This window comes from Primulina huaijiensis, chromosome 13 (assembly GCF_012295235.1).
Source record: "Primulina huaijiensis isolate GDHJ02 chromosome 13, ASM1229523v2, whole genome shotgun sequence".
Taxonomy (NCBI): Eukaryota; Viridiplantae; Streptophyta; class Magnoliopsida; order Lamiales; family Gesneriaceae; genus Primulina; species Primulina huaijiensis.
In genome coordinates, this window is record NC_133318.1 from 16,889,893 (window position 1) to 16,904,558 (window position 14,666).

Sequence of the window (14,666 nt, forward strand, 5' to 3'; positions counted from 1 at the left end):
AGACGATTAAAGTTTGCCACTGGAATTCACAAGACCAAAGAAACTTTAGATTATGTTCATAGTGATCTTTGGGGCCCCTCTAGAGTTCCTTCAAAGAGTGGTGGAAGATATTTCCTATCATTGATTGACGATTTTTCACGGAGAGTATGGATCTACATCCTGAAAAACAAGAGTGATACATTTGGAAAATTTAGAGAATGGAAAACACTTGTTGAAACACAAACTGGAAGGAAGCTAAAGAAGCTAAGAACGGACAATGGTTTAGAGTTCTGCTCAGAAGAATTCAAACAGTATTGTAAGGCTAATGGCATAGAGAGACATCTTACAGTGAAGGGAACTCCACAGCAAAATGGTTTGGCAGAACGGATGAATAGAACTATTATGGAGAAAGTAAGGTGTATGTTGTCTGATGCGAATTTGCCAAACGATTTCTGGGCTGAAGCTGCTTCTACAGCCGTATACATTATAAACAGAAGCCCATCCTCAGCAATCGAGTTTAAAACTCCTATGGAAAGATGGTCACAACAACCCCCAAATCTGAGCAATCTGAGAATCTTTGGATGTGTGGCTTATGCACACATTAACCAAGGAAAGTTGGAACCTAGAGCCTTCAAGTGTATGTTCCTGGGCTATCCGGAGGGTGTCAAAGGTTTCAGATTGTGGTACAAAGATGAGGGGAAGTCCAAGATAATCATCAGTAGGGATGTGGTATTTAGAGAAAATGAGATGTATCATCCACAAAATCAAAGTTCAAATGATGATCAACAATCTGTCGAAGATGAGAAATCTCAGATTGAGGTGGAGCCATCTGAAACATCATCTGAAGATTCAAGGAAAATGGTTGGACAAGAAGAGGACTCTCAGATTCAAGCCAGCCCTGAGGCAGTAGATGATTATTGGCTGACAAGGGACAGAATCAGAAGGAACATAACAGCACCTTCTAGATTCGGATATGCAGAGATGATGGCATTTGCCCTCACAACAGCCACTGAAGTTGAAGGTGAAGAACCATCGACCTTCAAAGAAGCAATGAGCAGCATTAACTCTCAAAGGTGGTTAGAGGCTATGAAAGATGAAATCAAGTCTCTGGAAAAGAACCAAACATGGGATTTGGTTGAGAAACCAGTGGAGCAAAAGGTGATAGGCTGCAAATGGGTGTATAAAGTCAAAGAGGCTATACCAAAGGTTGAGAAAGCTAGATTCAAGGCTAGGCTTGTTGCTAAGGGGTACTCACAGCGCGAGGGAGTGGACTATAATGAAGTTTTTTCACCTGTGGTGAAACATAGTTCCATAAGGCTGTTGTTGTCCCTAGTGGTGCAAGAAGACTTGGAGTTGGAACAACTCGATGTTAAAACAGCTTTCTTACACGGTGATCTTGTTGAGAGAATCTTTATGACACAACCTGAAGGCTTTATAAAAGCAGGTGAAGAGAATAAAGTGTGTCTATTGAAGAAATCGCTATATGGACTCAAACAATCCCCTCGCCAATGGTATCGAAGATTTGATACTTTTATGCTAAAAACAGGCTTCAAAAGAAGTGAACATGACAGCTGTGTTTACCATAAAAGAAGTGATAAACACACTGGAATTTATTTATTACTTTATGTTGACGATATACTAGTTGCATCAAAGAGAAAATCTGATACTAAGATGGTGAAGGAGTTACTGAAAAGTGAGTTTGAAATGAAGGATATGGGGCATGCTAGTAAGATACTAGGGATGGAAATTAACAGAAATCGAGATGTTGGAAGAATCTCCATCTCTCAAAGTGGTTATATTGAGAAAGTCTTGAAGAGATTCAATATGGACAAATCGAAGTCAGTACTAACTCCATCAGCACCACACTTCAAACTGTCACATAAAGACTCACCTGAGACTGAAGAGGAAGTGCAGTATATGGAGAGAATTCCTTACTCCAATGCTGTAGGGAGTCTCATGTACGCCATGGTTTGCACACGTCCTGATCTAGCTTATGCAGTAAGCTTGGTAAGCCGTTACATGAGCAAACCAGGTAAGAAACATTGGGAGGCTGTGAAATGGATCTTCAGGTACCTCAGGGGAACATCAAAAATGGGATTGTTGTATGAGAGGAAGGAAGGAAACTCAGAAATAATAAATGGCTTCGTGGATGCAGATTACGCGGGTTGTCTTGATACAAGGAGATCTCTAACTGGATATGTGTTTAAATACCATGGCAATGTGGTTAGCTGGAAATGTAACCTGCAGCATGCGGTGTCACTATCCACTACAGAGGCTGAATTCATTGCAGTCACAGAGGCGATCAAAGAAGCCATATGGATGAATGGGATGGTCACTGATTTGGAAAACAAAAGTGTAGTCCCAAGAGTATTCTGTGATAGTCAAAGTGGAATCCATCTAGCCAAGAATCAAGTCTACCATGAAAGAACCAAACACATTGATATTAAACTCTATTTTGTAAGAGAGATTATTGAAAAAGGAAGAGTGAAGTTGGAGAAGGTATCAACCATTGAAAACCCTGCGGATATGATGACCAAAACTTTGTCAGGAACAAAGTTCAGGCACTGTGTGAAGCTACTGCATCTAGAAGATGGAAAAATCTAGCCAAGGTGGAGAATGTTGAAGTTGTGGCCGAGATTTTGAAGGCACAAGTGAAGTGAGAGTCAATAAAGGAACTTAACCACTTATGTGTAACTAACTAGTGTTAGGAGAGTTAGTTAAGTTCAAAACTATTTTTGTGTTGACTAGTGGATAGGCAAGAAAACACATGCAATAAATAGAGGACATACTGTAAACTTTCAACCACTTCCACGGAATAACAAGCTCTCTGATTTCTTCATTCTTCTTCAAACCTCTCAATCACTGTGAAATCGTTTTTCATTGTTATTACTTGGTGAATTTGTATCAACGCAAAAAGGAAATTCTTGTAACAATATACATAAGCACATGACAATTTCATAGATTATCGATAATCACACAGGATTTACGATAATACGATACACGGTCCTTACAAATATCACTTGGGCTTGCTTGCTTTGCATTAATTTCTCGAATGATTGAGAAAGTCTCATGTACTCTAATACCATGTTATTGAGTGCAATGATGAGATCTTATCGTGTAAAATCATTTGAGCAAAAGTCAAATACCTCATCATAGGTAGATTGCAGCTCAGCATCAGCCATGAGGCAATGTACCACCTCTTCATAACTTTCACCAGTGGAGTAGTCTGACTCGGATGAGTCAGCCCACTTGGCTTTGTCTTCAGCCATAAGCACTTTCTGATTTCTTTTCTTTCTGAATGACCTCATGTCGTCCTTCTTTGGCTTGTGACAGTCGGCTATGAAATACTCAACTTTCTCATAGTTGAAACACACATTGTCCTCATTGGTGGACTATTTCAGTATTTCTTATGATGATTGCTTATGCTTGAACTTTGAAAGTTACCGTGATTCTTCCTTAAGAACTTCCCAAGTTTCTTTACAAACAACGACATTGGATCACTACATAAATGATTTCTCTCTCAAGACAATTTATTCAGTAGTTGCAGCAATTATGGCCTTTGTCAGTTTGGTTGAAGATACACCATCAATTCTTGTTTCCAATTCGAATTCATATATCCGCAAACAAATCATGGAGTTCAAGCTTGTTAAGGTTATTTGATTTTGGCATTGCCATTGTTTTGATATCTCGTTCTCTTGGAAGTGGCCTCATAACTTTCAAGACTATTGCCCTATTGTCGTATTCCTTGCCAAAAGCAGTTGGTTCAATAATTATATTAATCACTCTTTCATCGAATTCCGACATGGATTCTCCAAACTTCATCTTGATACTGTCAAATTTTTGGATTCGCACAGACAATTTGTTATCTTTTATTGGATCATTTCCTTCGCATAATTGTATCAGTGTATTCCAGATCTCTTTGGCAGTGGGACGCATTATTTAGCTTGCTGAAAGTATTTTTGTCCAATGTCTTGTATAGTATGTCCTTGTGACAACATTGTCAAGATTTGCCTTTTTCTTTTCATCACTAATCCATTCATTTCTCGGTTTTTCAATCATATGAGAAACACCATCAGAAATGTCAATGACAGTTTTAGTGATGACGTACCATATATCATCATCTTGTGCTTTTAGATGAGCATGCATCTTGATCTTTCAATCATCAAAATCTTCTTTAGAGAACATTGAGATTTTGCTGAAAGCCATTTTGAATATTGTGTTCAGAGATCAGAATAAATTCGCTTTGATACCACTTGTTAGGATCGAAAACAAATTTAGAGATAGTGAATAAATTTATCCCAACAAATATTTCAGTTGGGTTAGCAACAATAAAATTTTATTCTTGTCAGTTTGGTTTTTAGTAAGTCAACCAATATGATTTGTGCGAAAATAGACTGATTGAGATTGTTCGAACAAATGTCTTATCAAAAAAATCAGTTGGATTCTATCGAGTTTGCTGAGTAATATTTAAGGTAGATAAACTGAGAATTAAGTATGCTTAAAGTTGTTTCTGGATGTTCGGAGACTTCAATATTCCTAATTTACCATTTCTTCCTCACAGAAGGATTGTATTAAAAGACTTTGATAATTATAAGCAATTTGAAATCACCCACTTTAGTAGGACGTAACAATTCCTAACTGAAATTCTTAGTAAATTTCAATATAAAATGATTGAGCAGTCAAATTTCTTAATCTCAATATCATATATTTCACAAAGAAATTCTAAGCACAAATTTGATCATCACAATGATCAGTTAATAACTTATCAATGTGTGTTGGCTTTTCAATTTGGCTCGCAGAAACCTTTTTCAGAGAAAATTAATTAGTTTTCAAAACTTCAGAAATCGTTTATGTAACCGTGTAACCTTCAGAGCTTGTTCAACTGATCTATTTGTAGCTTAATCTATAATGATAATCTTTTCAAAATAATATATATGTTTCCAAATACAGATGTCGTCATGTCGTCGTTGTCATGTTATCGTCCTTTCCGACATGTCCTAGTAGTGCGTAGGAACCTGATATTATATTAAGATTCAGTGATTGCTGATATGAAAAACTTTATCCGCTCTTTTAACTAGGCTTCGATCCTTTATCACTGATTGTACTAATTCTTCAGGAAATGTTTGGATTCGGACTGACTGAATAATTTAGATAGATTGTCAGTTGGGTTTCATCAATATCATTGAATCGATTTGGCTATTAGTATCATTCGTATGTTTTGTCAGTCTGGCTCTTAATCTGTTAGACTCCTTTAAAAACTTATTTTTATAAATATTCAGTTTTCCTTCTTGAATTAAGTTATGTTAGACTCTATAATTATCTGTTGGATCAACAGCCTTGTTAAATTACCAAAACTTAAAATATTCGACATAAATTACCAAATTAGGACATGAATGAAAATGAAAATGAAATGGTAGATTTATTTGATTCCATGATTGTTACATCAAGACATGAAAAAAGAAGGGAAATATACAATATTTAATAATCAAATATTTTCAAACTAAAAATTTAAAATAATAACTGCTCAAAAAATATTATTATTTATTTATTTTATCACAATNTTGATCAAATTAAAAATAATAATAACACATGCACGTATATGCATCTTTTAATAGGATATGGATCCCCTACCGTGGACACCCCACAATAGGAAATGATGTGGCAAAAAAAAATTTTTAAAAAGTTTTTTTTTATGTTTATTTTAATTTTTTTTAGTTTTACATTTTTTTGAGCTTTTTATTTTCATCTATCTTTTACTCACTCTCAAATTTTCAATTTTAGTATTGTTTAAAATATATTATAATTTTTTTTTGGCATTTTTAGACTTTTTTGTTTCCTTCTTTCTTTCTTTTTTTCACATTTTGTTTATCTCGTTTATTCTGAAAGTAAAACATATTTAAGTTTCAATTTTAGTTATTTTAACACGCTTGATTCGTCCATTTTTCCATTGACATATTTAATCAGTTGGTACATTAGCATATAGTATATAAGCTAAGTATAAATTATAACAAGAAAAAACGATACAATAAAAATTGACAAGATAAAAAGAAAATAGAAAATACTTTTTAAAAATTTAGAATGTATACACAAAAGGTCAAAAAAGAAAAAAGAAAAAAAATTAAAAATAAAGTATTAATTAAAATATATAAAAAGACAAAAAAAATAGAAAATTGTGAATGTGGCCGTAAAACGACATCACAGTCTCTCTTGTGAAGATGCGTAAAAGCAATTTTGAAATTAAATATTTTTTGGTCATATCATCCTCTACTGTGAGAACGGTACGTTAATATTTTTACTTTCAAAACAAACGAGATAAAAAAGAGAGAGAAACAAAAAGTCCAAAAATGACAAAAGAAAAAATAATCATATATTTTAAGCAAGACTAAAAATGAAAATTTGAGAGAGTAAAAGAAAGATGAAAATAAATAACTAAAAAAAATAAAATTAAAACTAAAAAAAAATTAAAATAAATATAAAATTTTTTTTATCACGCCCACAGTAGGGGATCCATTCCCCTTTTAATAGTACATAAAAATGGGAACTCACTGTTCATTGGAATTCATACCAAATGTGATCGTCTCATTTTCTCACCCGCATGCATTTTTTTTATTTGTTTTTGCTCCAACTTGTTGATTTTCCTTTTCTTGATCAAATAACATACAAAAACATGAAAGGTGTTGATAGGAATGACGTCATTATAGCCTGTGGTTCCGTCGTCATCACTTTTATATTTTCATATTTTCAGAAATAGAAGGAAGAAACATCAGAGACGTGGAGATATATTATATTTAACCCATGAAAACTTGGAAAAAAGATAAAATAAAATAATCCGTGACACAGAAAAAAATCTCCACTTGAAATGAGATCTCAAATTTGAGACATAATTGTAATATTTTCTCCTCAACTCGAATAAATAAATAAAACGATCCATGCAGATCTCAAAGCCTACTAAAGTCTTGTTATGAGCACGGCAACTGAAAGTAGAAAATTGATTAAATAATATCGGTCAACCATTTTTTAAAGAAAATGACATCCTCACGTATATGTGAAGAGATCGTTTTCTTAAAGAAAAAAGATTGATCGAGGTTAAAAAAAAATGATTTGACTGCTCAATAAACTTGAGAGAATTTCCATTTTATAAAACTAGGCATAAAATTTGATTCTTTTTGCTGGATAAGGTCATCCCTTTAGCCACTGTTAGCTTTGTCTCTGGTTCTACCATTGGTTATGGCTACGCTATACCGAGAGATCTATACACCCCGCATAGCCATTATCAACCACAGTTAGATTTGACTCTGATTCTGCCCCATTCCATTTGTTGCATATATTATACAAAAATGACCTCTTTCCGTAACATTTCTCCCTTACAACACATTGAAAAGTAACGAAGACACCAAAATATATACAATGCAACCATTCCAAGGATCAAATACTTCATATAACACCAGCAACTGGCATCTCCACATGTTTCTGGTAAAACAAGAAACCAGTTTCAGACCAGAACTCCTATCCTCTGAGCAACCTGTATCCCAAAACAAAAAGTCCGGTTGTTCATCGACATATTTCGTCATACAATATCTCGTAGGAACAAGATTACAAATCAAATCATGTCATCAAAGTCTCTAAGACTTTGGCACAAAATGTGCATTATCTACTAGGTATACTGTTACTCGAGAAAAATAACTAGTTCTGAAAGAGGAATGGTGAATTCAGATACAGAAATTCCCAACTTTTAAAACCAAAAAAAGGAGAGAGAACAAAGCAGTTCAATGATTGCAAACGAGATTTTCTTATCTTTTCCAAGCAGAAGTTGAAGCAAAATACCTATATCATACTACATGTCTCCATTTTTAATATTATGTTTTTTGAAAAGCAGGCAATGCAGAAATCCTAATAACAATATAATCTGTTTTCTTATTTTCGGCTTTCCAAGCGTTTCTTTTAATCAAAAGCAAACCAAATACCACTTCTTTAAAAATAACATGTTCCAAAAACGCTTGCCTAAGACTAGAAAGTAGAAACAGAAACATTGGCTGAAAAATAATTAAGATATATACCTCTTCAAAGGAGTTAACATCACTTCCCCAAAGCCAAGCATCGCAACCTGCATCTCTAGCACCCCATATGTCGTTTCTACGATCATCACCGACATGCACAGCATCCTCAGGCTGTACACCCAGTAACTCACAAGCTTTCAAAAATATCGTGGGGTTTGGCTTCTCAGCTTCGACCTGATTCGGATAGGAATTATGTTTTTCATATATTAAGGGCCTTAATGTATGGAAATGCAAAAAAGAGTCACTTCCACTTACTTCAGCTGACACGGCCACAGCATCAAACCAGTGATCACATTTGAGAGCTCTTAACAACGGCCTTAACCGGGTATCAAAATTAGATACTACAGCCACTTTTACCCCACATTTTCAAAGAGAATGGAAAACTCTCTCAGCCTTTGGATCACATAGGTGCCAAGCCTGTCCAAGAAACAATAACAAACAAATAATAAACCGTACTGTTTATAGAACGAATTAAATTAATAAATTTAAAGCAGAAACAACATTTGCAGTTTACCGGCGAACCTTTTCAGTGGTATAATAATCATATAGCTCCTCGAAATACTGCGAATCTGAACAACCGGTTGAATAACTGACTATGAACTGCCAAAATGGTCTCCCATCATCAACATATCTGCAAGCACAAGTAAATGTCTTCATGCACTTCCAAAACAAAGCAAGCCTACTCGTTAAGGGTATCCATTGATGTTATGGTGCACGAAATGAAATTGGACTCAATGAACTAACGAATATTTAAAACTAGCATAAGTAATCTAAACTATGCAATAAAAGATAGCAAGATCGACGTGTAAGCCTGAGAAAGTTAATAGTGGAAATAGAAGCTTGAATGAATAGGAGAACAAAAGAGATCAGAGGAAATGAATCGAAAAGTGAAAAAAGATTCAGTTTGGTTTTTTGATACTACTTAATCTCATTAAAATTATTCTTTCAGACCAATTGGGAAGACAAAAAACTAACAACTCCACACACTACTCTCAAATACGAAGGATAAAATGAATCCCAAATCTGAATCCACCTCGAATTATGATGATAACAAAGCTGCAATATTTAGTTCAAACAAGACAACATAACTGATCAACACCCTTATGGCTGGCTGCTGTTTCGCTAACAATAAAGGGAAATTGAAAAATACTGAACCTTCATTAAAATTTATGGAGAAGAGAATAAGACCTGAGGCGAGATTTACCCCAAGGCTGACCATAAGCACGCCTATATCTGTTTAGTATCTCAACTTCTGAGTACTCCACTCCATACTTTTCACCAACCTCCCTGTAAATCTGGATCACAACAAGAAATTTCAGTAAAATATGGAACTTAAATGCCAATAAAAACAGATGGAGGAGGCACAAGGGCCACTCTATATGGAACTTAGATGCCAGTAAAAAATGGAACTTAAATGCCAACAAAAACTGATTGTGCAAAATACCCAGAAGAAATTATCCATAACATGAATTGGTAGATGCGAAGGATTGAACAATAAATCCGCCGAAAACATCAAAAGCAAATCATGTGAATAAATTTGTACAACAGTGCTAAAAGGAATTTATGAAAGCGGAAATGGCCTGTTTCCATATAATTAAAGTTAATATTTTTTTAAAAAATAATCATTTAGGAAAAAGTTTTTTTTCACCCCTCAACCCCAATAATAATCGTAATTCATGCACACAAAATAGTTGATTTGCCCAAGCATCTCATGCATGTCGCACACAAAGAAAAATTGAAACTCTCGTACCTCGAGATTATTTTTTCTTGATTATAAACAATTAAATGAATTAGAAATCACATCCCACCAAAAAATTAAAAAAAGCTTACATATGGTACATAAAATTGCGAGAAATCAAGCTAAAAGGAAAAAAAAGAAAAAAAAAGAAAAGAAAGAAAGGAACCTGGGCCATGGGTTGAGAAGGAACAAGTAGAGTGCCCACAGCATCAACAAACAAAGCCTTATGCGTCAGCCCACCGTAGAGATTCCTTCGATAATCCTCGTACTCCTTAACCAACCCCAGTAACCTCGACCCATTCAACACCTCCTCCGGAGGCGGTAGCGGCCGCGGATCGACCGCAACGGCGGCGGAGGTCGAGAAAGACAACGATCGACTCCGCGCTCCAGAGGCCGTGATGCTGAAGAGTTTGCTGATCTTGGTCCTTGCCGACGAAGCCATTTTTCCTTGGAATCGATTCGAATGTGATCCTACATTGAGCTGTGTGCCTCTGCTAGGAATGGGTCTGTATGTATATATATACACACTCGAGAATTTTGTTAAAGCAGGGAGAGAGAAGCATAAATGGAAAGACGTTCGCATGTTAAGTTACTGTTTTACCCCTGATTCATATCTTGGTATAGATGACTCTTTTTATTACATTAAATCAATGTCGTGTAATAATTGGAGATTTAGACGTGTTATCTAGGAAAAACGTGTATGAGATGGTTTCACGGATCGTATTTTGTGAAACAAATATCTTATTTAGGTCATCTATGAAAAAGTATTAATTTTTATGCTAAGAGTATTACTTTTTGTTGTGAATATCGGTAGGATTGACATGTCTCACAGGTAAAAATTCGTGAGACCGTCTCACAAAAAACTTACTCTTTTAACAAATTCTTACATTTAAATTCCAACATGTGGATTTGAATTTGAAGATTTAAAAATCATGATAACAAAACTGCTGGTTTACTTGGTAATCTACTTAGATATTGAATTTCGAATTTCAACTAGTTATTTTTTGTGTGGTTTTGATGTATTCCAAACACATCAGCTCTAATCTTTAATTCAAATGACACACATCTTGTGTGCGTTTCAAATCCATAATAATTAATATTGAGATTATATAAAACTTGATATGAACTACATTTAAAATTCATTTAAAATTTGTATACCAAATCAAATTAAAAAATTTGAAATTTATTTATATATTTCACTTTAAAGTGAAATTATGTCTCACATATTTTCTTGACAAGACTATATAGAATTGATGGAATTGAAAAATCATTAAAAAACACAATTTTAAAAAATGTCTTATATTTCTAAATAATTTTAAAAATGACGTCATGAAAACTTAAATTAATTTTTTTTGCATTTTCATATAATATATAAATATATTATATTTATAAATTAATTTTTCAAGTGGTCCAAATTGGTACAATAACTTTTTTATGTTCAAAAGAAGACCACAAGATTTTAGAGTGACAAAAGTCAGATTTAATTTGTGGAGGAAAGGGCTGCCCAAATTTGTGGTATATGTTGTTAGGGACCCATTTTTTGTTACAGCCTTTGAATTCCCTTCCAGCCAATCAAATACATGCAGGGAATGGGTGTGAGATGGTCTCACGAATCTTTATCTGTGCGATCGATCAACCCTATCGATATTCACAATAAAAAATAATATTATTATCATAAAAAATAATATTTTTTCATGAATGACTCAAATAAGATATCTGCCCATCTCAAACAAATTTTTGCTTTTCAAGTACTCAATTATTGACATTTGATCTATCAAACACATTACGCTTTGGTCTCTGCGTCTGATTTTTTTTTATCAATAATTCTTGATTGAGTAGTATATATATAGCTGCTTGTATTTCACACAAATTTAAAAAAATATAATTAGAAAAGTAAAATTTATATAAAAAAAATTATTTTATCTTTATTTAATTCATTCAAAAAATGTGTGCATTTTTATCTAGATTTAAATAATAGAGATGTATCTTAGTAAAACAGCAAGAAAAAATGATACTAAATATTTCAAGATGAACTATATATTTGATACAATCGAAAATTAAAGAAACCTTTTGATAAATATGCCCTTTGATCAATTCAATGCAAAAAGCCTATAAATGAGAAAGATCATAATAAAAACTCTCATTAATTATACATGCATTATTGTTCCAACTTTCAACAATATTTTTCATCATCTTAAATGTAAATTAAACTTGATAAAGTCAATTTTCCAATATAGAAATGGAAAAAAATTAAATTTAAATATCTACAAACTTTCTCACCACTCCATTTTATATTTAATTAATATAATATAAGTTTCCCTCTTAAAAAAGATAACTAGAAAATTTCATATTGATTTGAAGAAATCCTTGACATCTTTTCTTTAACAACAAAAGCTCTTGTCACCGATCCTATCCACAAGTTCCCATTTTCTTCCTCAACTTCACTTACAAATTTCCATCCGCTTCTCATCTTGCCATCAAGTACCTCCATCACATTCCCATCTTCATCCAACCTAATTCCCATTCCTGGGCTCCCGATAAATCGAGCCAAGCGTGCGTGTAATTTTGTTAAATCCACGGAAAAATCGATTAGGAGGTTTCCAATCCAAGGATTTGATATGACCACATCCAAGAATTTAGTTCTTCGTGAATTGATTCCTACCCAAAATCCGCCCTTCTTATTCCGTTTGACGTTATCCGGGAATCCGGGCAACTGAGTCAAGAGCTCAAGAATCCCGGCTTTCGACGTTTTGAGCCAAAATTTGAATAATTTACATGTAGTCGTCTCTACGAAAAGTAAGAAATCGCCTTTTTTGCTCAATGCAACTCCATTTGGAAACATGAGATTGCTCAAAAGTAGAGTCGTTTCCTTAGTTTTGGGATCAAATTTCATCAATCTCCCCGAGTTCTCACCACTTAAAATCACGGGAATATGGTTCCTATAGATGTGGCGTGAGGAAAATTAAGTTAACATTATTAAAATTTTAAAACAACAAAAAAATAATTATATGAAATTGAAATATAAATTTATCTTTTATATATATATATATATATTGATATTTCGTTCAGTGTTTTCAAACCAAATCGGACCGGCCAATTCAACTGATTCGACCTGGAGCTGGTCATGAATCCGATCCGAAACACTCTCAAAAACCGATTTAACGGTCAAACCTGTCAAAAACCGGTTTGACCGACTATGAACAAGAAAAACAATACAACCAGTTCAACTTGTTTTTTCTTTTTTAAATATATTTTTTTAAATTATAAATTTAATATTTGGTTATATATGCATGATTATTTGAAATTTGGACTTTATTAAAAATATTATTTAGTAGTTCTACATTTTATTTAATATATTTTTTATGTTTTAAAAACATATATAACCATAATTGATATTTTGGATATATGTATATAGTTTTTTAAGTTTTTACTTTGATAAATATATTTTTTTGTTCTATTTATGTACATATTTTATGTTTAAAATTTAAAATATATTATTAATTATATTATAACAGTATTTTTTCCGACCGTTCAATTAACCGATTCAACTGATTTGACTGTTTTTAAAATAAATCAATTTAATCATCGATCCGATTATGAAAATATTGATTTTGGTATTATATATCTTACCTTCGTGGAAAACGTGTGCTGCTGTCTGTAAAATACACAAGCCCGTTACTTGGATCAATGTCCAATGAATTAGTGAACCCGAAACTAACTCCGTCCACTTGTTTTGCAAGTGGGGTGCCCAACCCACCATTTGGGCCCACTTCAATGAGGCCCATATAAGCATCCGCTACATAGAGATGGCCTGTTTGTTCGTTGAACCGCAGGCCCAATGGTCTCCCACAAATGTGCTCCATCACCGAGTGATCATTTGGACCTTCGCATCCATACCTATTATGATAAATTAGCTTTAATCTAAATAAAATAAATAAAATAATTAAATTAAATGTAGGGGGTTTAAAAGATCATATCTTAGGATTTATGAGGTAAAATTTACTTATTGTTTTTATTATCGTTGGATAACAGAATGCCCGTATCATATGTTAACTCGTCGGATTTTCGATACAAGGACGACAAATCAATATATTTTGATAAATGAAATAATTTAAAATATAATATAAATACACTGGTCGATATTTATAAAAATATAAAAAAAACTTGAAAATATCTTTTTTTTTCCAAAAAATATAATAATATATATAATTTGTTATGCTTTTACATCCATTGCTCACATCTAATAGGTGAATGTCATTTCAGTAGTACTCACATAGATGTCTACAATGAGTGAGTGTGCAACATCATATCAAACCTCGTGTGTGTATGTATACACTCCGTAACTCAAGTTCTTTTATTTATATCAAAACTCACCTGACAGAAATTTGTGATTAGAAAACAAAGAGATAATGAATTGTGGAGTAGAGTATAGCTATATTGTCCAAATTCCAAACCTAAAAACTCTTAATTGCATACAATTTCGAAGCTACTAACTTTTAACATTTGACTCGTATGTTTTTTTTTGATATCCTAATCTAAGAGATGGAAAAGACTCGAACTTGAGTCAATATATGGAGAACTATTATTTTTTTCGAGGACAAGAATAATGGATTTTTGCCATTCGACTTCCAACCAACAACTAAAATGCTAAATAGCCATTATTGACATATATATGACAACTGCCCATCAACTGAAATTTCGAAAATTACAATGTCCCCACTTTTCCAATCATCTCATAATTGTTAAGAAATTAAGTTCCCACCCTTTTTTTAATGCGACGTCGAATTCCACTAACTATACGTTATTATATGCCCATCGAATTTGGTTTTCATGCAGCTAAATTTTTCAATAAGAAGGATGAGTGTTTTTTTTTTTTTTTTTTTTTAATTTTT

General features: G+C 33.3%; 1 protein-coding gene and 1 pseudogene across 1 annotated transcript; both read right to left on the reverse strand.

Annotated features, from left to right (window-relative positions):
- Positions 1-6,751: 6,751 nt before the first annotated feature.
- Positions 6,752-10,300, reverse strand: LOC140956349 (uncharacterized; annotated as a pseudogene).
- Positions 10,301-12,058: 1,758 nt separating this feature from the next.
- Positions 12,059-13,667, reverse strand: LOC140956406 (protein STRICTOSIDINE SYNTHASE-LIKE 2-like). Its single transcript, XM_073413140.1, has 2 exons — positions 13,405-13,667; positions 12,059-12,713 (listed from the first exon to the last, which is right to left on the reverse strand). Exons 1-2 carry the CDS (start codon positions 13,635-13,637, stop codon positions 12,110-12,112), a joined length of 837 nt encoding a protein of 278 aa, XP_073269241.1. The 5' UTR covers positions 13,638-13,667; the 3' UTR covers positions 12,059-12,109.
- Positions 13,668-14,666: the final 999 nt, after the last annotated feature.

Bases quoted from the DNA above. Each gene is read 5' to 3' on its own strand.
- LOC140956406 (XM_073413140.1), bottom strand. From the start codon at position 13,637: ATGGAGCACATTTGTGGGAGACCATTGGGCCTGCGGTTCAACGAACAA. The intron at 12,714-13,404 runs GTAAGATATATA...CCACATCTATAG, and splicing joins AGCACACGTTTTCCACGAAG to GAACCATATTCCCGTGATTT.